The following is a 25,633-nucleotide window of genomic DNA, read 5'->3' as shown; positions in this document are numbered from 1 at the left end:
AACTCAAGATTTACTGTTTGAATTTTTAAGAAGGAATGGTGCATTAGCATCGAATTCTGGAAGAATCGTTCTGGAATATAGATTTATTGTCCATTATTATAACAAACTGTCTTAACATGCACTTTGTTCATGTATACCAGTTGATAAACATGTTTCGAATCTGCCTACGATAGGTGGTTTGTAATATCAACAAGGATGTTGTGAATTTTATCCATGTTGTCCAATAAAGGTTTTCTCAAATTAGAACAAGCTTTCTTTGTTAATTGACATCACAGTTATGTCGTACATAATGGCAAGCATGAACCCTTGATGTTCATTTATAGTGACCAATCAGATAACAATAGATTTGCCATCCCCATTCCCCAAAACTCTCCAATTCCTTATTGAAATTGATAACCATTTGATGTTTCTTTTGTTGGGTTAAACATAATTCACATTTGTTTGGGAACTTCATTGTTGCCATATTTGATTCATTTGAAACTTGATTTTAGATTTTCCATTCATAAACAAAAAAAGTACATATGATGAGCAAATTTTGGCTCTGACATGTTCAAATATGGAATGAGTTGGCTTTAGGTTATTCTGGCCCATCTGACTGAAACCCAACGTATTTAGCTTGTACATGTAGTTGCATTGGACCACGCAGCTTGTCTTGTGCTTGGATAATCACACGACGTCTCTCATTTTCCAGCGGTGGAAGAAACTTGCCAGGTTCAGCATCCAGCTCGGTCGGATCAAGTATTTTGGTGTGGTCGAACGTCTTGGAAGGTTGTTCTTCCTGTAATGAAGATTTAAGGAAAAATAGAAAACTGAAGGTCCAGCTATTGATACTTTGTTAATATTATTACATATTTATAGCTATGGAACCAAGGTTGTCTCATAACTTAATCAATGTAGCTTGCAAGCCTGAGGAAGCCTGTACACTAGGTGCTCGGCCAAATGCTAGTTAAAACACCCAAGGACAAGTCAAAATTCATGTCAAGTGGTCCAAATGGAAAGTTCAGTATTGAAAAGCATCCCAATTTAGTATGATTTATGGACAAGTGCAAAAGCTGACGGACTAGTGAAATGAATTGGTCCTACTGGCTTGTCTCTGCAGTAAAGGCTGGGTCATACCAAACTAGTTCTCATGATGTCTGAACACGTCCTAAGAAAATTGTAAAACAGGTTTGGTCTGGCTAGAACATACATGTAGCTTTGGCCGTTAATGTCTTTAATGTGACCCTACCTAGTTACTTAAAATTCTGGTAATGAGTTGGTTTTGTCTGTAAACAGGATGAACGTCTATGTATAAATGGATGCGGTCTATGTGCATACAGACAAACATACATCCAAATGACGCTGACCGCACCACATCTAGCCCATTCAAAGTAGGATTTAAGTACAGCAACAGTTTGAAGTACATTACCATTCTGTCTAACTGCAGGACGTGACGTATGCCCCAAAATTGTTAGTATGCACCGATTCGATTAAACACGTCCGAGCCCGTCCATCAAGTTTATAAACGGACTGTAAAAAGTTGCTACTACGTCCACTCCCCTTGCACACAGTTTAAGCCTGCTCGGCTACGTTTTTGAGAAGGTGATGAGCACTACAATCCCGGCCAAAATGCTTGGGCCACCCTTTCCTGATACAACAGTTCCCTGTGCACTTCTCATTCACATTCACATTCAAAACATTTGCCCCCCGCCCCCCGCTCAATGTTGACTGTAATTCAGAACACAGTCGGCAAATGGAACCAACATTGAAAGGGGGCAGGGGGGCCCAACGAGTTATGGCCGGGATTGTAGTTTGGGGTGATGGCGGTTAGTCCTAATGGCGGTATGGGGTCATAATACTATGGTTTTTATTTGCTGCCAACCTGAGTTTGGAAGAGTTGGCGTTTGAACTCCAAGATGGTTGTAAGTGGCTGCCCAGCCTCCTGGTTATCATCCCCATCTGGTTTCTTGCCAAGTCTACCCATCAGTTCTCTTTGATGAGATTGAAGGCCACGGTGGGAAACGGCAACGGGTCGGCATCGACGCTTTGAATCGACTACTAGTGTACAAACAGTCAAATTTTTTTCTGATTAAGTGGTTTGTAAATTTTGTACAAATTTAAAGTTTTACGTCCCAATCTCTCTCATACAGACATTGGTATAACATTTATGATCATAATTGCACAAATCTAGAAATTGTGATTCATTTACAAGACAACAATACTTATTCTAGTCATTGTGAAATCAGCGGTTAGCTAGGTAGGATTCAAACCCAAAACCTTGTGATTGCAAGTCGTCCAGTAACTACTGGACCACGTAAATCAGCGGTTAGCTTTAGGATTCGAACCTACAGCCTTGAGATTGCAAGTCGTCCAGTCTAACCACTCGACCACATAAGTCAGCAGTTGGATTCGAACCCACAGCCTCGTGATCGCAAGTCCTACAGTCAAACCTCTAGACCATGGCAATCTTTTGATTGACCCATTGTAGTAGCAGCTTCCTTGACCTGCAATTTTCCCTTTTGTCACTTCGAGCAGGATTCTGTTTTTGATGGTTTGTTTGTTTGTTTGTTTGTTTTTGGTTCACTCGGGAGTGTAAACACCAACCTGGCAACAGCCAATCTCTCTCACACAAACATTGGTTTAACATTTATGATCATAAATTGCACAAATCAAGAAATTGTGATCCATTTACAAGACAACAATACTTATTTTAATCATTGTGAAATCAGCAGTTAGCTAGGTAGGATTCAAACCCACAACCTTGTGATTGCAAGTCGTCCAATATAACTACTGGACCACGTAAATCAGCGGTTAGCTTTAGGATTCAAACCAACAACCTTGTGATCGCAAGTCATGCAGTCTAACCACTGGATGGACCACGTAGATCAGCGGTTAGCTTAGTAAGATTCGAACCCACAACCTTGTGATTGCAAGTCATGCAGTCCAACCACTCGACCACAGTTACCTTTTGATTGCCCCATTGTAGTAGCAGCTTCCTTGACCTGCAGAGTGACCAGCCCTCGTCTAGGCAGTGTGGCTTTTGGTATGTGCATCTCATCCCGATTACGTGGTTTCTGGTTTTCGTACCCAGTTAGGGCAGGCAGGTAGCGATGGGAACTCTACAGTAAATCATGACACACAGTAAGTGGTTAACACTGGAGTTCTAATATTGAACACAGGACTGGATGTGTTGCAAAAGTTTATCAGCACTTGTAGAAGTGTCCTTTTATCTATTGTCTTTTTCTTTTCTATTCTAAGTGCCATATTTCAAGATAAACGTTGAAGTGTGTTGCAAGTGTCAAGACCAGGACTCGAACCTAAATTCAACTGATAAGAAACACCAGAGCTTGAGTCCAGTGGTCTTGACCTCTCAGATATGACACGCCATGTGATGTCCCAGACTAGTATAGGATGTTACGTTACCAGAAAGCGTCTGCTTATAGATCTTGGTGAAATTGGCTCCAAATCATCTTGGATGACTCTATGGCCCCGTGGAATACATCCCTGTGGAATACATCCCTGGGGAGGCCCCAACAGTTATGCGGCGTACTTTCTTACTGTATCCTTATTCCACGGGGTTCTGGTTGCACATTTCAAGAACACCCCAGGGTTTTACCACTTACCCTTACTCAAGAGTATGGGATGGCTATAATACCCCAGGGTTTTACCACTTGCCCTTACTCCAGAGTATGGGATGGCTTTATTTACCCCAGGGTATGTCCAATTGCCGGGGCAGACTGGGGGTAAAGTGACCATATTGTGAAAAGGCCAGCCGTTGGTTCCTGGGGGCCACCACTGAGAGAGTAGTGTGAAAAGGGCATATTTTGTTTTTTTCAAAGCTTGAGATTTAAAACTTGTCATCATGTACCTGGATTGAGTTGAGCGATTGTGTTGCCATAGGTAGATGTAGATCTACAGCCTGCCTTGGGAAGTCCCGGTCTATGTGTACATGTATTTGCTTTTTCTGGGGCTGACCGTAGTTCACATTGCGTTGCTGTAACAAATAGGAGTTAAACATCCTCTTTTAATGGGTCTTCAGACGTCGGGCTTTACTTCAAGGAGAGCAAAGAAATTTAGTGTACTGCTGAAAGAGCATTGACTTGCCGCAAGGACAAACTCACACCAGCGAAGTATTATGATAAAGTAACACAAACTTAATTCCATTCATGACGGGACAATAACTTGGCATTTGGGGTTCAAGTTTGGATATCAGGGAAAAGTGGAATTGAAGTTGTGAGGGGGGGGGGGGGCAAGCACCCAACGTAGCGCCACTGCTGCTTGTCTTTGGGATGAGGGGGACCATTGTTTACGCAAGGAACAATTAGAACAATTACTTACAATAAATTACTGGCAGTATAAACTCACCTCCAGGAAGCTATTGTGAGATGTTGAGCGTGTGAGTTTTAACGGCAAGGGTTTGTTGTCAGCTTTTGGTTGATCTCTCTCGGCCTCGGGATCCTGCTGTAATGCCTGTTGGTATTTGTGTTTTCATAGAATGACAAGGTAGAGATGATGATTAAATTGTCAGTCTTAGGTGGGGGAGGGAAAATCATAAATGGGGAAAAAGCCATACTCAAGAAGAGACTTAGAGGCAGTGGACACTATTGGTAATTACTCAAAATAATTATTAGCACAAAACCTTAATTGGTAACAAGTAATGGGGAGCTGTTGGTAGTGTAAAACATTGTGAGAAACGGCTCCCTCTGAAGTAACATAGTTTTCGAGAAAGAAGTTATTTTCTACGAATTTGATTTCGAGACCTCAGATTTAGAATTTGAGGTCTCGAAATCAAGCAACCAAAAGCACACAACTTTAAGTACAAGGGTGTTTTTTCTTTCATGATTATCTCGCAACTTCGACGACCGATTGTTATTTTATGCATATGTTAAAATACACCAAGTGAGAAGACTGGTCTTAGACAATTACCAATATTGTCTAGTGTCTTTAAATCCCAACCCAAGTGATCTTCCTTGACTTTCGTCCACTGGCCAAAATACTAGTTAAAACACCTCATGTCGAAAATCTCTCTAAGTGGTCCGGCTGGCTAGGTCAGTGTCGAAAAGCATCTCTATTTAATATTAATTTTCGTTTTTACCCATACACCGATAAGTGTTAGTACTGTACGTTGTATACTCGGTACTTTCTCGAGTCCTGTGAAAAAAATATCACAGGCATGTTACTCGGGTGGGGTTCCAACCCACGACCCTTGCAATTCTGGAGCAGTGTCTTACCAACTAGACTACCGAGAGGCAGTTCGAATCCTATGTTTCGGCAGCGGGTACCGCAACGATATAATAGATGTTAAACCTCTATTTAGTACAAGTATGGAAGAGCTTGTAGAATGATGACTAGTGAAATAAGCAAGTGGACTGATCCCCCTATTGGGAGCTGAGAAACATTAAAGGGGTGTTATTGGCCCAATGAGCAGGGGACTAATGTTATTTAAGCACATTGATACGGTTTAATGTGAAATGCGCTACATAAGAATTTGTTATTATTAGTTAATTAGTTATGACGCATTACACATTGTGTGTAACTCTGCATTATTATTTTTATTAATTTCATTTACCTTGAGGGTGTTTGTTGGGGTTGGTGTTGGTGTCATCAAAACTCTGACTTCTTGTCGTATGCCAAAAGTGTTGTGCAGTACACTATATTCCTCCATCTTCATGTTAAAAAAAGATAACAATATGGTTAGGATTTGAAACTTTGAATGTGGAAATGCAATCTAGTATATTTTTCAGACAAACACAGTGCAAGACCACAATCAAATTAGAAATCATTTAGGTCCAGGACCAAGACCTGAATGTCTGAGACCGAGAACTTGAGGCCAAGACCTGAGGGTCTGAGACCCAGACAATGACCTAAAGGTCTGATACTTGGACTGAGACCTAAGGTCTGAGACCTAGCCCAAGACCTGAACGTTTGAGACCTAGACCAAGACCTCAAGGTTTGATACTGATACCTTAAGGCCAAGACTTGAGGGTCTGAGACCCTGACAATGACCATATGGCCAAACCATCACCTAAAGGTCTGATACCGGGACTGAGACCTAAGGTCTGAGACCTTATCCAAGACCTGAAGGTTTGAGACCTAGACCAAGACCTTAAGGTTTGAGGGTCTGAGACACAGACAATGACCATAATATGGCCAAACCATCACCTAAAGGTCTGATACTGGGACTGAGACCTGAGGTCTGAGACCTAATCTGAGACTCGGAAGGTTTTAGACCTAGACCAAGACCAAGACCTGAAGGTTGGAGACCGAGACCTTAAGGTTCGATACCATGAACTGAGACCGTACAAATCCAAGACCAAAACTGAGACCTAAGGGTGGGAGACTGAGAGCAAGAAACTTTAATGTCCCCAAAACAACTTACACGCCTTGGAATTATGTTATTTTTAACCTAACGCATGTCATGGTTGTAAGACCTACAACATTTCTAACATTACAGGGAATTAAACAGCATCAATCCTCTTTGGAATAAACTTAAAATCTCCTGTTACTGCAATTTCAACAACTTGGCATTAGGTTCACCTGTTGTGTTACAGTCTCTCTGAAGAATACTGTAGTCCCTGTGAGTACATCGATAGAATGCTGTCCGATCATCTCAATCTGTTATATTACATGTACATACGTCTTCATGTACAGTGAGCAGGAATTCATGTCTTACCCAAAAAACTTGATCTATAAAGGTATCAAACCCCTTTACATTTCCCCTCAAACCCTCTACAACTTGGCATTAGATTCACCTGTTGTGTTACAGTCTCTCTGAAGAATACTGTAGTCCCTCTGAGTACATCGATAGAATGCTGTCCGATCATCTCAATCTGTTTCTGTAGCCTGGTGCAGAGGGAGTCGCTTGGGCCAGGCAGGAGTCTCTCCATGGCTGCCTGGTCTGCTGCCATGATGTAATCTCGAGCAAAGGTATTCCACAAACCTACCTGGTCAGCTGTTTCAAAGAATCACACAGACAACATTGGTGATTGTCAAAGACCTGGGCTCAATTTTATGGCTCTGCTTATTGCCAAATTCTGCGCTTACGATCACGATTCCCCGCTTACATGCAAGCCCTTAATTTCTGCGCTAGCCTTGTAAGCGTAGAATGCCTAGTAACGTTGAGTACGCACCCGCAGAAGCCAAAATTTTCCGCTAACCCGTGAATTACGCTTGCCGTAAGCACAGAATTCCCTGCTTATGGTAAGCAGAGCCATAAAATTGGGCCCGGGGCTCAATTTGATAGAGATGATAAGGAGAAAATCCTGCTTAGTAAATTTCTTTCTAAGCAAAATATAATGGGGTCATTGCAGCTACTTGTAGGTAGGAGTCTCTCCATGGCCGCTTTGTCCGATGCAATCTCGGCAAAGGTATTCCACAAACCTGCCTGGTCAGCTGCAAAAGCATTAGCAGCATTGGTAATTGTCGAAGACCAAGGTAAAATTTCATTAAGCTGTTAAGCAGAAAATGCTGCTTAGCACAACCAAATTATGCTTACCAGTATCCAGTTTACATCTGCAATTTATGTGACCTAACATACATGTACATGAAATAATGAACCTGTGAAAGTTGAAGCTTAATAGGTCTTCGGAGTCACAAAAAAAAACTGAAAGAGACCCCCCCCACCAAAAACCTGGTTTTAGAATTGTGAGATACATTGTACCACTACTCTTTTACTTGATTCTCCAAAAAACTATAGCATATCAAGTACAAGTATTGCAAGGGAAATTTTCAACCATGACCATATCATGTATATACAAATCTGTTAAAGCCATTAGACCCTTTCGGTAAACAGTATTGTCCAAGGCCCACACGTCGTGTATCACAACTTCTATATCAAATAACAAACCTGTGAAAATTTGGGCTTAATCGGTCATCGGAGGGGGGAGAAAATAACGGGAAAACCCACCCTTGTATCCGCGCGTTTCGCCGTGTCATGACATGTGTTTAAAATAAATCCGTAATTCTCGTGAGAATTGATATTGTTTTACAGTTTTCTCAAAAAGTAAAGCATTTCATGGAATAATATTTCAAGAGAAGTATTTCACCACTACCTTCTGTAAACCCTGTAAGTAATTTGTAAATCTGTGAACTTTTTTTTTTTTTTCTGTACCGAAAGGGTCCAATGGCTTTAAAGGCACTGGACACTATTGGTAATTATTAAAAATAATTGTTAGCATAAAAACTTACTTGGTAATAAGCAATGGAGAGCTGTTGATAGTATAAAACATTGTGAGAAACGGCTCCCTCTGAAGTAAGTAATTTTTGAGAAAGAAGTAATTTTCCACTAATTTGAATTTGAATCCGAGACCTCAGATTTATATTTTGAGGTCCCGAAATCAAGCATCTAAAAGCACACAACTTCGTGTGACAAGGGTGTTTTTTTCTGTCATTATTATCTCCCAACTTCAACGACCAATTGAGCTCAAATTTTCACAGGTTTGTTATTTTGTACAATTATGTTTATGTTGAGATACACCAAGTGCAAATGCTGGTCTTTGACAATAAATTACCAAAGGTGTCCATTGTCTTTTAGGGATGGTAATTTAGACTCGTCTGCATCTGGATGATCCTGTGGCACCTATAAGAACATAATGTATAAAATATAACCCAGGAAAAAATTCCCATTGAAAAAAATCAATGGGATTTAATGGGATCCCATTGAACATTTGAATGGGATTAATGGGATACAATGGGATTGGGGTGGAATTTGGGACATATTCAACCGGATCTAATGGGATCCACAGGGGATCCCATTGAATCCCATTGAAACAATGGGATCCCATTGAATCCCATTCAAAATATCAATGGGACTCAATGGGAATTTTTTCCTGGGAACCTACCAAACACAGGAGTATGTGTTCTAGTTTGAAAGTTCCATTGCTGTTCAGGAGATGCCGCATGCATAAATCTGGAGAAAATCAGAAATAAAATTCAGCATTGGTTCAATACTGAAAATGTGGGCAATATAATGATTGAGGCACTGGTCAGTCTTCTCACTTTGTGTTTCCCCAACAAACGCACAAAATAACAAACCTATGAAAATTTGGACTTTTAAGTCAGTTAAAATTGATCGTCGAATTTGCAAGAGAATAATGAAAGAAAAAACACCCTTGTTGCACAATTTTGTGTCCTTGAAGCCTCTCAATGTTCAAGTGAGAATTAACCTCCGTTTCAAAAACTACATTTCTTCAGAGGAAGCTGTTTCTCCCAATGTTTTATACTATCAACAGCTCTCTTTTCCTCGTCACCAAGTAATTTTTATGCTAACATTTATTTTGAGTAATGACCAATAGTGCCTAGTACCTTTAAACCTAGACTTACCTCCGCCCTGCAGGTTGAATGGTTGCAAATGCATTCTTGGTGGCAAACCTAGAGGACTGGTTCTTGTCCTTAATTATTTCAAAGCGCCCTCTACGGATGGGAGTTGCCAATCCTCTGCTTCTCCTGCCTGTATCAGCTGATGGGGGGATGCTCTCGAGTGTTCCCTTGTATTTACAAATAAATGAGAGAAAAAGTGCAGGGATGAGATTTCTCAGTCTTTTATCTGAATTCAGACTTTTTATGTCTGCCTAGTGAAGAAAATCAGGCGGAATTTTATAAAGAAATCCTGCGTTTGATCATCTTCTCCAGTGCTGCGGGCATTGTTTCCAAAACCTACTTTAAATCTATATAACTCCTTGAATTTCCAAAAGGTGGAAATGGCATCGTAAAAAAAAACCACTTAGAATTTGTATACCAGTTTCAGACTCTTTGTTAGCAATGACTCTCACCCCTGAAAAGGAAAAATTTCCATATCCTGCATCCACTTTTTCATTCGTTTTGACATAAAACAGTAACGCCTACAGTGTATCTGTTTTAATACTCAAATGAGCAGTTCCTTTTAATTTTGTACAAAAGTACTTTGACAAGCTACAGAAAGTTTTTTGATGAACATCTTAGATACTATGCCACATTATGCAAACTTTTAAGAGCTCATTCATTTGTTTATTGGAGAGCACATTTGATTATTTTCTCTAGTTTTCAATAAAAACACAACATACAATAGAGCTAAGAAAGTTCCATGAAAACTTATTACTCCCACTTGCCCACAGGGCCCAATTTCATAAAGCCTGTAAGCAAAAAATCTTGTCTACCACAGAAAAAAACTGCTTAGCAGAAATAGATTAACAGCCAACATAGCTCTGTAGTCTACACAGCGTGCGTTCGATTAGCTTCCCTGGGTCGACCCAGTCTGCACCTGGTACATTCGAATAGCTAAATATGACGTCATTCAAGGGGCTAATCCGGGTCAGCCCCAAGTGCCCTGCTTGTGGAGTGGGTCACTTGGGGCTGGCCTCACGTGCACATCACCATGAGAGGGTGAGTGATCGTTAAATTAGCTCTTGTCAGGGGCTCACCCAAGTTAGCATGACGGGGTCAACCAAGGGAAGCTAATCGAATGCAACGTCTCGTGTGGAGTTTTGTGGCAAAGTGAAGTTTGGGCAGGTAAATTGACAGAGGAATTTCACTTCAAATACCTGATCCAGTTTCTGGAGTGTCGTTTCTGATAACTGCTTACGGATGGCAATGTTTACATTCATCATATCAGTGACCTCTCTCTGTATGAGTCGTTTAAGGTAGTCTGTGTATCCGGTGATGCCCTGGATGATGCGACCAAGCTATCAGGAACAAAAATTTTAATAATAATAAGAAGAAGAAATAGTTCTAATAAGAACTAATAAGAACTTTTTCTAATAAAAGAACTAATAAGAACTTTTTCTAATAAAATAACTAATAAGAACTAGTTCTTATTATTGAGTTTTCCTTGCAGGGGTTTTCCTCCCATGTCTGAAACTGGAATTTCTCCGTTGCCCTCTCTACACAAAGTTGGTGTGATGCTTTGCCAACTACAAATAATTCAGATTCAGAGTGTAGTTTGACATTGCCCCCTCCTGCCAGTTCCCACAGTTCAAAATTTTCACTCATTATATTACTTTAACACCAAAAATAGTGAAGAAGTTGTCATTCAGAACAGCACTATAACAATTATTCAGGCCTGATTCTTCGCGGAGGCAACAAAGGCGATTTCCTCCATGCCCTTGGTGCCCTAGGCATTGTCGGTGCCACTGAGTCCAACCTGGGCTACCCAGGTTGCCCTTTCAACAACTAAGCATACAGGCCTGAATTAATCCTTCATTCTACTCACCTCTCTTTCCACATAGCTAACAATACCATCTGCGTCAAGCTTGGTCGGCATCTGACCCGCTTTCATCTGGTGCGATATACTCGCCCTCTTGCTGTCCATTGCTGGTGTGTACGGCCCTGTGGGGTCAAACTGTGTCCAATCAGCTGGAGGTTTAGCATCAGGCGTCTGATCCACAGGAGTATCTGTTTCAGTAGGGGCGGTTCCAGTTACCAGACTGGGTAGCTGTGAGGATTTCCGAAGTTTCTTGATCTTTATTGAAAAATTATCATTAAGGTTAAAAAGATTAGTTTAGTAGAAGTCACTGGATAAATCCCAGAGGGCCTGGCCCAGTGTCATAAAGCTGTTAAGCAGAACTGCTTAGCACATTTATTGGCTAAGCAAAAAATGACCACGTTATCAGCCACGTTATAATGTCAAAACTGCCAAAAAGGATGCACAACAGAAACAACATGTTTTATTCCACTTTAAAAATAATATGGTGTTGTCATCAGTGGCATATCTCAAGGATCTGACACTATTTTTCATTAATATTAAAACCACAAAGAGATTAAATTGATGGATGTCTTCATGTCCCAATACCTCAAGTGATGTTTAAAATCTGTAGCTCATTACCTTGTTCTTAAAAAGTGGTTGTATCCAAATTATTTTAATTTAACAGTGCACATGCAGGCCCCATGTTTACTTGTTACTTACCGATGGTACATTTGACCACTGACCCAGTGGGTCCATCATTGGATCTGTCTGCATCCCCTGTGTACAAAAAATAAGTATGCATGAGAGCCCATTCATTGACTCTTTATTCTGTATTCCAATTGCAGTTCTTCCTGCATGTCCAAGTGGCCAGATACTTATCTTCATAAGTGGTATGCCAGAGCTACTAACCTGATCAAATGTCACAAATTCCTCCATCTGGACATGCTCTTTTTCCTCTACCATCGAGGAAGAAACCGTGTCTTCCCTTATCGCTGATTCCACTTCTGCTACCATCTGCGATCCCACCTCTGCAACCACCTGGCCCTGTTGCATCCCTTCATGTCCTCCCTTAGATTGCCTACGAGGCCTGCTCAATGTCTGCGAGGGTCGAGTGTCCTTGTTGGCCTGCATCAGCTCTGCGTAGGCCTGGAACTCGTCGTCGTACTTTACCACGGTTGGTTTCCTTGGCGTTGAGATGGTTTCCGTTGTGGTAGAAGTCTGCAACAGGAATTTTTGTATTTTAAACGTAGGATTACATGTAGTTTTTTAACTTAAGCTAGGTAATGTTTAGATAGGTAATCATTTTTATTAAGTTTTATTGATAAATGAACGTTGATTGTTTAAAAAATAAATAAAAAATGATCAAGAGTAAACTTGCTTGTTATTTTGTTAATTGTATAGAATGTGATCAAAGTTTGAAGAATACAAATCAGACTTTGCCTGGACAGTTTTGTCTTGCATGTCAAGGAAAATGTGGGAAGGGGTGCATCCGAGCGCAAATTTGTTCACTTGTTGAACAGAAGTTGTTTTATGGTATTAGTAGTTGTATTAATTTTGTCTAATTCCCAACTCCTTAGGAGTATGCAGCACCAGCTACCATCATTCACATCAGCAATTACTCCTTGGTGATGAGGAGCAATCATGGATTAAGTGTCAAAGGATATTGTGTTATGACCGGGATTCTTTTTTGTTTGTTAGTATTATATAAATGCCTACATGTTTATCCTTTTTCAATTTCAGTTATTGCTTTTGACCTACCCACCACAATCACTTTGAAAAAAATAAATACAATTTTTAAACTATGATTATTTTGAATGCCCCGCCCTTACATTATTTTTACCTGAGATAAAGAATCGCTACTAGGCTGCCCAGTCTGGTTCTCCAAATCTGATGTTTCCGATCCCATTTTGCCAGGCACAGTCGAAGCATATTTCACCGATATCAAGTCTCGTTGCGCCCTCATCAGTTGACCTTTCATGGTAGTGAGGTCATCCTGGAGTTTATCCCGCTGCTCAGTGAGTCGTGAGATCTCCTCCTTGTCCCCGAGACTAGTCTGGCTGGACTGGCTGGCGATGGGTGTTTCCTCCTTCACGCTATTAGATGCTTCTCGCTTTTTGGCGCTCTTTTTCGAAGATGTTTTCTGGCCACGCGGAACTTGTAGGTTTTTGGTGTTGCGAGAGGCACTCGTTGTTTGATTGAAAGATCTGTAGACGAAGGTTAAGCCTTCGTAAATGCATTGTTTAAGTAATACTATGAAGTGTACACAAAATTAAATACGAAATGACGCTACCGTGCCTGGAGGTAACGAAAGTTTTACCGGCGGATTGATGCCTTGAATAACCTGCAAAAATGCTGGTATACGCCGAGGTCACGCGCATGTTTTAAAGGCACTGGACACGGTTGGTAATTGTCAAAGACAAGTATTCTCACCTGATGTATCCCAACATGGTGTATAAATCCCAACATGCATAAAATAACAAACCTGTGAAAACGTGGACTCAGTTGGTCATCGAAGTTGCGTCATCGAAGTTGCAAGAGAACAATGACACAATAATTGTGTACAAATTTGCTTGTTTTTAGATGCCTAAGGTTTCAGGTCTGAAAGTCTTTTAGGTCTGAAGTTTTTAATATTTGAGTGAGACACTAAAGTAGCGCAATTTTTTTTTATCAGGAGTCCACACTCTTTCGTATGCTCACGCCCTTCTTTTACTGTGACAACAAGTACTTTGTGTTAGAGGGGCATGGAACCTTGTTCGCCCCTTCTCTTTATCAGGCACACGGCGAAGGCACACGGCGAACACACAGAGTGTGTTCGTTTAGCTTCCCCGTGTCGACCTTGGTGTGTGGCGTTTTCTTTTTCTCCAGGACGAACGTGTTCAGATATTTACCCACGTTTGTCCTGGGAAAAAAAACCGCCACACACCGGGGTCGACCCAGGAAAGCTAAACGAACGCACCCACAGTAAACAACTGTGCTCTAAAACTTGGGCCGACCATACCACACAGCTTACGTGATATCTTGTGTTGAGGGTGTATGTTCTGTGATCCGAGCTTGACATGTCGTTTTGAGGTTCACATCTCTGGCTAAACCGATATTCTGGAAGGCTACTGGGTCAGTCATTGAGAGCCGTTTGATTATTTGGGGAGAGGATTTCTTGACGGCGTCCATTACTTCAGATAACTGCAACTCCAGTTTCATCATTTGCATTTCCTAAAAGTATCCATCATATAAAAAAATAGCCATAATATGCAAACTTTGTAAGTTTTTGTTCTCAGAATATTATCGAATTGAAAATGTTTGGGAAATAAATAGAACTTGGCACGAGCATCTTACGTAACCGCACGCTTCGAGGCTCATGAGTTACGCCAGAGATTGGCCTCAATAGGTCAACCTCCGTCATTAAATCACATTTCACCTACATTAATATTACATGGAAAGTGCAGCGCTGCTGCCAAACACTGCACGTTTATCCAATGAAATCATGTATCCCCCAAAACACTGGTTCTCAAAGCACCTGTCTTTATCGTACAAGGACAGGGAAGCATGACAGTCTAGACTTGACCGTACCTTTTCAACCAACGTTTGTTCCAACCGGGACGCCTTTGCCGTCAACCACTCATTTTCTTCCTCCAGTACTATCACTTCAGAGGATGGCAAGTAGCTCCCGTGTTCTTCTTCCTCATCACCGGGTACTAGTCCAGACTCGACTGCCTGAGAGTCACCAGGTTGAGACGGTTCAGCCTCCTGGACGCTACGGTCGAGATCTCGGCGGCAATCTTGGCACAACATGCCTCTGTCTCTCTCCTGCTCTCTGCCCTGTAATTGCCTGTTCCTGCGTTGATTTGTTTCTTGCCTCGTGGGGACAACTGGCATTCTCCTCTGAAAGAGGAAGCAAGTGGTACTGTATACGTTTGGTAATAGGACCCAACTGTTTGTTTCATTGCTATATAAGTTTAGATTTATACCATTAAAATAAGACTGTGGAAACTTAACTTCAAACGACGGTAGCGTTTTTGAGATACTGCCGAAAATCTGGAGCAGTTATGTCCAGGCTGGAAGAATAATCTTACAATTACAAAAGTAGTTTCGCACATTACGGCAGCCTATGGATTATAGCCAAACTAGTATAGCACTTACTGGTATCTTTTGTGCATCCACATCATCTGGTATTGTAGCAGTGCCTTTCTTACGTCGCTCCTCAATCAGAGCCTTATAAAGCAAGTAAGGTCACAACATTTTATTCAGAAATGTTAAACTTTACTCAAGAAAAACACTGTTTTCATGTTAATAATAAGATAGTTAACAATAACAAGAGCACATTGTCTAAAACTGTGCCCAATTTCATAGACCTGCTAAGCACACAAGTTTGCTTAGCATGAAATGTCTTCCTGGATGAAAACAAGACCGCCCACCAAATGTCCACGTGAATTTCAGAATAAGCAAACAAAACCTGAACTAATGCAACAAATTGGAATTTGTTGGTAATCCTTGTTTTTAGCAAGGAAGACATTTAATGTTAAGCAAATTTGTGTGCTAAGCAGCTCTATGAAATTGGGCCCAGGTCAAGCAACAAAAATATATTTGTATCCTCTCATGTTATAGTATTTCTTGTTGTTTATAAAGTATCATCGTACTCGGAAAACCAAGTACTTGGTACTCAGTTGTTCGACTTCGTACTTGTAATCATTATTAACCTTTTTCAATTTCTTGATGATATCTCGGCATTTGTCCTTCTCAGAGTTCAAGAGTAGATTATCGTTGGTTAGCTTGGCGTTCTCCTGTGACCATTTCTCCACCATCTTCGGGAAATAATAAAATTGTGTCATTAATTTCATTGTCTATAGTCCTTTCAAAAGTCTTTTTAAAAAATAAAAATAAAATGCTCCAATTACGTACATAGGCGCGCGCACGTTGACCAAGTAAATCGTAGAGTTGTCTTCGTTTATCCTAATTTTTGGAATATTTTGAGAATTTTGTTTCACAATGGATCAACCGAGAATCTCTCACTTTGTAGGAAAGTCAAGTGGTGTAATAGACACTTTGTTATAGATGTATGGAAGTAAACGTGCTGCATTGACCTGGGCCCAATTTCATGGCTTTGCTTACCACCGAATTCTGCGCTTACGATCACGATTTCCCGCTTACGTGCAAGCGCCGAATTTCTGCGCTAGCCTCGTAAGCGTAGAATCCCTAGTAACGTGGATTACGCACGTGCAGAAGCCCAAATTCGCCGCTAACCCGTGAAATACGCTCGACGTAAGCACAGAATTCCCTGCTTCCGTAAGCGCCGATTCTGCGCTTACGGTAAGCAGAGCCATGAAATTGGGCCCTGAATTGTTGTTTTAAAAAAGTTCTTATTTTTATCCTAGTTAAATACAATGAGAGTCGACTTTTCCGATTTTTTTTTACCTCAATCATCAGCTTAGTTGCCACTTTCAATGTACAGAAATAACACCAACATGTTTATTGACTAAACCAGCTTTATTTTAAGTAGGATTTGAAACTTTGCATGGTGGAAATAAGATATAGAAGAGTTTGCGGTAACACCATGTAATGACTTTCCCATTTAGAGAAAGTCATTACATGGTGTTACCGCAAACTCTTCCAAAGCTTTATTTTGATAATTTGTGTAGTTTACTGTACCTGCTCCTTTTCGCGGATTCGTCCTTCAAGTCTGGAATGAATCACAGAAAAAAAACACAAAAAAAAACATGTTAATCAATGTCAACCAGCAAAAAGCAATTTAATGGTGACCTGGGCCCAATTTCATGGTTCTGCTTACCGTAAGTACAGAATCGGCGCTTACGGAAGCGGCCCATTCTGTGCCAAAGGTAAGCGTTTTTCACGGGTTGGTGGCGAATTTGGGCTTCTGCGCTAAAGTTCGGCGCTTGCAAGTATGCGGGGAATCATGATCGTAAGCGCAGAGTTCGGTGGTAAGCAGAGCCATGAAATTTGGCCCTGGTGATTTCACGCTTGCCTGGACACAGGTCCGTAAAAAAGGTCGTTCCCGATGCCGCTAAGAAAGTCCTCAAAGCAAAATAAAAAGTCCGCCCAAATTAAAAAATAAAATGTTGCGCAAAAAAAAAATAAAAAAAAATAAGCGCAATTAAATAATCAAATGGTCTGAAGTTTGAGAGTTCTTAATTAGATTGTGCCGATGTGTATAGGCATACATTTGTTGTATTGTTACCTGATCATCTCTTCAGCCTGTCTTTGGATCGCATTGGCAGCTTTCTCAAGCTGCTCTCCCAATGCCTCGATAGCTGGACACAACAAAACAAACACAAGGGGTTGTGAACAGTGTTTCGGCAGTGTTCTGCACGAATAAGAATCTGTTTGTTTGTTCATTATCTTCCCACCAAGGGAACTCGTCAAACTCCCACAAGGGGTTCGCCAGTTTCTCCGGTACAAACATTGGTTTAACCTTTATGTATGTGGACTGCACGAAATGAAGAAGTTGTGATTCAGTGACTACAGACGACATAATTATACAGTAAGCAGTTAGCTTGCTGAAAGGATTCGAACCCCCAATATTGTGATTGCTTGTCCTACAGTTTCATGTGAGCTTTTCAGACTGAAGCAATCGTTTTCACCAATAAACCCACCAACCGTGTTCCTTGTCGTTAATAATAATAATATAGGTATTTATATAGCGCCTTTAACACAGATCAAAGCGCTGAACAATGAATAAAACAAAAACAAAGCGAGAAAGGAGAGAAAAACAGAACAACAAAAGATTAATGACGAGGCTGACTGAAGAAGTAGGTTTTGAGTTTTGTTTTGAAAATGGCAGTTGAAGATGATTCCCTGATGAGTTTGGGTAATTTTTTCCATTCCTTCGGCCCAGCCAAAGAAAAAGACTTGGAGCCGGCAGATCGAGAAGGCCTTTGCTCACAGAGAAGGGATTTGTCAGAGGAGGAGCGCAGACCTTCTCTGCCAGGTGTATAAGAAGACAAAGCATTACACTTTGAACATTTAAAAATGATAACCAATGCAACTTTGTACATACAACCAGTGCCTTCAGATCTAATGCGTCGAAGTAGCACGACAATCTCGTCAGATGCGTGTTTCCAATGGTCGCCAAATGTACGTCGAGTTGCAGACAACTTCTTAGCTGTATAGAGAGAAACATCGTCATTATTTTTGTCAATTTTTAATTGTTGAAAAGTTTAAAACATAAAGCACAATATTATAACCGTGATATGTTGGTATAACTGCGGGTGACACTATGCAGAATAGTTTTGCTGTCTTTGTACACTTTTTAAGTTTCTTTTTTTTGAAGGAAAGTCTTTCTGAAAGGAAAGTCATGGTTGAAACTTACATTCATACATCTTTTTAAACTTTTGCACAACTTTCATCTGCAGCCTGGACGACTCCCTAAAAAGAAAAACAGAGAAAAGAAAAAACGTTGAAAAAATTATATTCACATGCTTGGAGATAACTTTTGATGGAATTCGATGTATGTTTATGGCTTAACTTGTACTTTCACTTGGTATAAAATGGATTTAAAGTGATGTTAAAACTTTGCACCATATATATAATATTGAGATTTGAGTGTATAGTATTTCCTTCGATAAACCCTTAATTTTTTTGAAAAACCGAACATCAAAATTTACCCTTAAAACAAACAAATAATTAACAACTAATTTAAACCAACGATCCATTACGAGCAGATGCCTTACCACACATCATTTGCATAATTTTCACATATAAATACCTTTTATCACGGGAGGGTTGTCTGCCAATTGTAACGTCTCAATGACGTCATCAAGCTATAATACTCACTCTTGGATAAGTCCAGTGTCTTGACCTTGACTGACGAGACGATCTTTCTCATTGTTCATCTTCTCTAACTTCTTGAAATCCATCTTAGTGTTCAGCATCTGGTCTCTGTGAGACAACCACGTTAAAGGGAAGGTACATGTTTGGTAATTGCAAAAGACCAGTGTCCTCATCACTTGGTGTATCTCATTATCAGCAAAAAATAACAAACCTGTGAAAATTTGAGCTCAATTGGTCATCGTAGTTGCGAGAAAAAGATTAAAGAAAAAACACCCTTGTTGGACGAATTTGTGTGCTTTCAGATTGGAATAAAAGATTTCTAGCTGGAAGTCTTTTATTATTTTAGTGAGAAATTTCCTCTTTCTCAAAAGGTACGTTACTTCAGAGGGAGTCGTTTCCCACAATGTTTTATACTACCAACAGCTTCCCAATGCTCGTTACCAAGTCAGTCTTTAAGCTAATTTGTTTTGAGTTATTACCAAACGTGTACCTTCCCTTTAAAGCCATTGGACCCTTTCGGTACAGAAAAAAAAAGAAAGTTCACAGATTTACAAATAATTGACAGGGTTTACAGAAGGTAATGGTGAAAGACTTCTCTTGAAATATTAGTCCATGAAATGCTTTACTTTTTGAGAAAACGGTAAAGCAACATAAATTCTCGTTAGCGAGAATTACGGATTTATTTTAAACACATGTCATGACACGGCGAAACGCGCGGAAACAAGAGTGGGTTTTCCCGTTATTTTCTCCCGACTCCGATGACCGATTGAGCCTAAATTTTCACAAGTTTGTTGTTTTATATATAAGTTGTGATACACGAAGTGTGGGACTTGGACAATACTGTTTACCGAAAGTGTCCAATGGCTTTAAAGGAACTAAATGCATTTGGTAAGTACAATGTTTCACCAATATGAACAAGTACAATTTTTATCAGATTAGTGCTTAGCATTTGGGCCGAACTTAATTATATAGAGTTGCCTAATTTAAGCTCACACATTTACTAAATACCAAACAAAATGCTCACTTGAAAAGTTTACCAGTTAAAGTATCATGTTATGTGCACATGTTTGTGCCTGGTATCCTGCTTATTTGCTGCTTAGCAGAACTCTTCGAAGCAATATTTTCTGCCAAAATTGATCTTTCTATAAAAGCGCGCCTTAAACCTATTGTAAAAAACCCAGTACTTTTTCTGGAGTATTCTGTTTCAGTTTTAATGGTTATTACCTGAGCGACTGTGCTGATTGCTCTGTCGAGGTAGTGTCTTTGGGCTGATGATTGAAGCACACCAAAATTAATTGAGAACATTATAATGTGATGAGAGCGTATACTTATTATTTTATTATAGCTGTGACAGCTGGAGAAATATCCACATGCACGAGGGACAGGGAGATATGGGACAACTCAGCCGTAACATCATTAGGGAGGTTTAGCTGCACGTTACGCGCCAAAAACGTTAACGTGAACGTCAAAAAATGGTGTCAGTTCGAGGTGACGTCAACAGTGGGCTTATTTCATGCTCACGTATGATGTCTCTACGTACTTACCCGACGCGAGAAATTGTAATTTCACGTAATATGCTTAAAACGTGCTTTGATAACAAAATTTGCTGACGTTCACGTTCACGTTTATGTTCGCGTATAACGTGCAGCTTAAAACTCCCCATTGACCGAGGAAATCAATCGAAATAGAAGAAAATGCATGAATTTTGGAAGTTTGTGTTTGCTGGCTACCTACCGAATCATATGGAGTTTGATCAGATTCAAGCCACTGTTTTGTAGACCGAGGAGATCCAATGAAAGAAAAATTACAAAAAAGAATGTGTTATTTGTGAAATAACACAGCAAACAAGCGCCGAAACACTTAAAAATCAAACTATCGTTTTCTTTGGATGTTAAACTACAAAATATCACAAGATGTAATCATTATCAGCAAAGCTTTTGTAAATTGTACCAAACAAAAGGGACCTTTGCTAAAAAAAAACTTGTTTCAAACTAATAATCTTTTGTCTATATTATAAGCATAAATCCAAGGCGTAGAGAACGGTCGAAACTTGATTCCACTAATTTACTTTGGCAATTAACATTACTACAAAAATTAGAATTGTACTTCAAAAATATTATAAACATAACTGCATTATGCGCCGCCCTTATCATGTGACATTGATTATCAATTCCTAAAAACATAAAATTAACGGGAAAACCAATCAACTAAAAAAAGATAAAAAAGGGTTTGAAGGGTTTACGTAACTTTTGTAGGACAAAAAACACAACGTCCACAGACTTACACTAAACTTACACAGTTTCAAGATAATGATAGTAGAAAGCTCCCCTGAAAATGTGCTGAGGTGCAGTAGTTTTTGGGAAATGAGTAAAACAATGTCATGAAAATAGTTATAGTCTCATGAAACGAAAATTATTTTAATCATTTACAAACGGATTTTCATGACATTGTCTGACTCATTTCTCAAAACCTACAGCACCTCAGTAAGTAAGATTTGAAGGGAAGCTTTCCACTATCATTATCTTCAAACCCTGTAAGTTTAATGATGTAAATCTATGGACAGTTTGAAAAAGTACCCAAATCCTTTAATCTTACCTCTGCCATTGAGTTCAGTAACTGGAAATTAGGAAAACAAAAACGGTATTATTGTTTTAAGAGTTGTGATGAAATCAACTAATTTTGTTGTTGCTTCACCATTATTTTGCAAAAATAGTGTAGAATTTGTTATGTTGACGTCGACACTCATCTCATCCAACTCCTGTTCTAATTGTCAAATCTTCTAGCTTGATAGCATTTTCCATTAACTTATAATATTATTAAAGGCACTGATCACCTTTGGTAATTGTCACTTGATGTATCTCAACATTATGCATTAAATAACAAACCTGTGAAAATGTGAACTCAATTATTGGTCTCGAAATCAAATCAAATTTTTTAGTGGAATTTACTTCTTTCTCAAAAAACATGTTACTTCAGAGGGAGCCGTTTCTCACAATGTTTTATACTACCAACAGCTCTACATTACTAATTGTTACCAAGTTTTTATGCTAAGAAATGTTTTGAGTAAAACCAATAGTGTACAGTGTCTTTATCGATAACAAGAAATTGTGAATAGATAACTCAGTTTTCTACATTTCAAGACATGTTCAGATAATTATATTTCTGGGGTTTTTCTTAGTTTGACATAACCAACTTTATTTTGTTTTTTATTGTAGGCCATTCAAACTTTGAGTTTTGGGCCAATTTTATAACCTGCAAAAACGAGAAGGCTGATGATGAGAGATTCGCCCAATCCTGGCAAAAAAGAGAGAGGACAACTATTGAACGCTAGTCTTACCTCGGCTCGTTCCCGTTCCATTGTATCCACTCTTGCGGTTATAGTCTCATATCGAGTCTGAAATTTACGTTTCTCGTCTTCAACGCTCGTCTTTTTCAAACAAAATTTAATGGTGTTAATATTGTTCTTGTCACATAATTTTTGAATAGGCACTTAAAATAAAGAAAAATTAACAATTTTAAGAATTAATGTTGAATTATATATTATAGTAATGATTTTAATGTTGATAATCACCAATGTTTTTCTTTTAACCACTTAAAAGTGTGCGTATAAGAATGCATTCAATTTGACCTGCGGGATAATATTTTTTGTTTGAATTAACTAAGCAAATATCAACTTTAATAAAAATGTTTACAACAAATTTGGCTTCTATCAATTTAAATTACTGTATGAAACGATTGCTTAAATTATACAAACTTATCAAACTTAGGTCAATTAACAAAATGCCCGTTTTGGTTGGTGTGACTGTAGAAATGGTTTTATTTGAGTTGAGAAACTTAATAATTATTTGTCACTATACGTCATTTTTATTTAAATAGTAGGTCTAAATCGCACAGAAGTTTAAATCTGAGGTTCATGCGAGGGGGAGGAGGGAATGTGGATTGTTTTACAAAATTATTACGACTGTACTGAGTGTCTAATAATTACCACCGTGCTTTCAGTTGTCCTTTCAAAGTCATCACTTTCATTCTGTAAGAAACGTCGAAAAAAGAAGAAGAAAAAAAGAATACATTTAGTGGAAATTAATGTTCAAGCAGACAAAAAGAACAGGTTTCAACTTAAAGGACACAACTAATCATGTTGCTAACCTTAACTTTTGATTTCCTCTCTTCAGCGTTGATTACGTGCTTTTCATTATATTAAACGGCGAAAAATTAACATTTTAAAATCCTCATTAAATTATGACTATTAGTTATAGACACTGGACACCTTTGGTAAGTGTCAAAGACCAGTCTTCTCACCTGGTGTATCTCAACATTAAGCACAAAATAATACACCTGTGAAAATTTGCACTAATTGGTCGTTAAAGTTGTGAGATAATAATGGAAGAAAAAACACCCAAATGTCACACGAAGTTGTGTGCTTTTATAAAATGCTTGATTTCGAGACCTCAAAATAAAATTTTGAGGTCTCGAAGTCAAATTCAGGATGATATTATTATTGTAGTGGAAAATTACTTCTTTCTCGAAAACTACGTTACTTCAGATGGAGCCGTTTCTCACAATGTTTTGTACTATCAACAGCTCTACATTTCTTGTTACCAAGAAAGTTTCTATGCGAACAATTATTTATAGTAATTAGTGTCCAGTGCCTTTAAACTTGTGAGCATCAATATCTCCAACTTACCTCATCCTCCTTGTAGACATTGTCATACTGACTCAATGTCTGAGATAAAAAATAAAACGTGACACAAAGAAAATAAAGCAGGAATTGTCACTTACACTATATAGAGACAAGAAAAAATATCCGATATTAAGTTGCGACTTTTAACGATGTGAATCATTTATTATTTATTGTGGCAAGAGGGGTAGGCTAAAACACCTTGATCATGGTGCAGCCATCTTGATTTTTTTCCCATTGATATTAATGTAACCAAACCGAGGCTGGAAGAACAAAATAGTCTGGTTCCTTTTTGCAACATTATTATTAGCATTCATTATTGTTATTCGATACGAGGAACATGACCAAGATGAAGACAGCACGAAACAGGTCTATTCTGACAGGGGAGCGGGTCTACCCCTGCCTCCCTCTGGTTTCTGGTAACGCCACTCATTGTGTTATCTCTTTTTTTTCTTCATAAAGTGTGATGTTTCCATTGCCGACTGTTTTAAATCTGTTCCTAAACAAAAGTGTATTTATTTTTTTATAAAAATTATTAACGCACGTAAAATACCCGGTACACACTTATCGCAAAGAGAAGGGTTCGCCCGGTGTTTCTGGCAGTGCGACTATTTTCGAAGAAGAAGAAGAAGAAGGAGAAGAAGTATAGGAATTAGTGGAAGAAGGAGATTACCCTGTTGAGACGAGATGTGATGTTGTCCAGTCCTTCCCTCATGTCAGCCTGCCTACTGCTCAGTATGGGTATGGAGAAGCCCAGGCTATTCACTGCCCCATTGCTCACTGCAGCCGAGTCTACCATACTGAAGTCTACGGTTGGCGGAGGAGGAACCATTGGCGGCATTACGCTGCCGTCGTCTGCTTCACCTCGTCTTCGATGACCCTGCAGCTGGGACGGTTTCTTGCCTCGGTGACTCATGTGGGTGCGCTAACGTCTTCGGACGTAGGCCCTATAATACACAGGAGAAGTTTGGCATTGTCAAAGACCACTTGACATAGTATACGACATAACAAATAAGAAACTTTTTAATCTCTTAAAAAAAATGAAGAATTCACATTGCTCGCACAAGTTTTATATAGGCATCACAAAATAATAATTTCAACAATTTCATCACGTTATGCTACAACCAAGCCATACATGTATCTCCACACTTGCCCAAGATCGCCGTGTAGTCGCCTTCTCTGTGCAGCCGAAAGATGATGATGATCATCAATATTATGCATAAAATTAAATAAGAAGTCTGTAAAGATATCGGCCCAAGTGGTATCGAAAGTTGCAAGATGAAAGAAAGCACCGTTGTTGCACATGCTTTCACAATAATATGTCTGATAAAGGCTTTACGCCCAAAGTTTTTTTCGAATCAAATAACTATGTGAGAAATTACCCCTTTCTAAAAAAACTACGTTACTTCAGAGAGAGCCGTTTTTCTCGCAATGTTTTACACTACAGCTTTTCCTTGCTGATAAGATAATTTGGATGCTATTTGAGTAATTACCAAAAGTGTCTCTCACTGCCTTGTACGATTTGATGAACAAGAAACTCCAGCACTAGGACAGTGAGGTTGAGCTATTGCTCCAGCAGCCCGACAAGCTCGAGAGGTGCGCCGTTCAACTTCCCAGTTTGTGGACCGTATGCGACAAAAAGTTTTGGTGTGAAATGTTATAGTGTTTTTTTGCAAAATGTTGATCCCCGATTGTTGTGTAGATGTGTCTTCTTTACGGGGGCAACGCATTACTTTTCTGAGAGCATGCATTGTTGCGTCACAATAAACAATGCGTCACAGATAAGTTTATCACATTTCTCATAACGAAACAATTGTTTTGGCTCTTTCATTGTTTGAGTAGAGTAGGAGCCCTGAAACAAGTTATCGTTTTGAAACCTTTATTTCAGGAAAACCGTTGTTTGGGGGAAAACACACATGAGCAGACCACATGTGCAATCTGCAGCTGCCCCCCCCCCCCCAGCCCAGACTCGTGGCGTTCAAATTCGTACGCGGCGCCTGTCGATGTCCTCGTCAATCACAAACGAAAACAGCGCC

The 25,633-nt window shown here is 39.5% G+C and overlaps 1 protein-coding gene across 2 annotated transcripts; it reads right to left on the bottom strand.

Moving 5' to 3' along the window:
- Window positions 1-54: 54 nt before the first annotated feature.
- LOC139944861 (uncharacterized) lies at window positions 55-25,297 on the bottom strand. 2 transcript variants are annotated; one of them, XM_071942003.1, is made up of 31 exons: window positions 25,091-25,297; window positions 24,271-24,544; window positions 23,604-23,642; window positions 22,905-22,946; window positions 22,257-22,346; window positions 21,515-21,535; window positions 20,654-20,686; window positions 20,144-20,187; window positions 18,923-19,027; window positions 18,459-18,514; window positions 18,147-18,251; window positions 17,328-17,400; window positions 16,781-16,811; window positions 15,832-15,936; window positions 15,275-15,346; window positions 14,705-15,016; window positions 14,148-14,347; window positions 12,978-13,341; window positions 12,047-12,355; window positions 11,858-11,914; window positions 11,165-11,413; window positions 10,497-10,637; window positions 9,301-9,464; window positions 8,820-8,887; window positions 6,732-6,934; window positions 5,549-5,644; window positions 4,345-4,449; window positions 3,848-3,973; window positions 2,945-3,098; window positions 1,862-2,037; window positions 55-778 (listed from the first exon to the last, which is right to left on the bottom strand). In XM_071942003.1, the coding sequence occupies exons 2-31, from the start codon at window positions 24,511-24,513 to the stop codon at window positions 578-580; spliced, it is 3,984 nt and encodes a 1,327-aa protein (XP_071798104.1). In that variant the 5' UTR covers window positions 24,514-24,544; window positions 25,091-25,297; the 3' UTR covers window positions 55-577. The 2 variants fall into 2 exon arrangements, with proteins under 2 accessions (XP_071798104.1, XP_071798105.1); XM_071942004.1 differs by having other exon boundaries at window positions 6,732-6,931.
- Between the last annotated feature and the right edge of the window lie 336 nt (window positions 25,298-25,633).

Source organism: Asterias amurensis, chromosome 12 (genome assembly GCF_032118995.1).
Source record: "Asterias amurensis chromosome 12, ASM3211899v1".
In the NCBI taxonomy this organism is placed as follows: Eukaryota; Metazoa; Echinodermata; class Asteroidea; order Forcipulatida; family Asteriidae; genus Asterias; species Asterias amurensis.
Note: the sequence above shows the minus strand (reverse complement) of the source record. Positions and strands in the feature narration are given on the sequence as shown.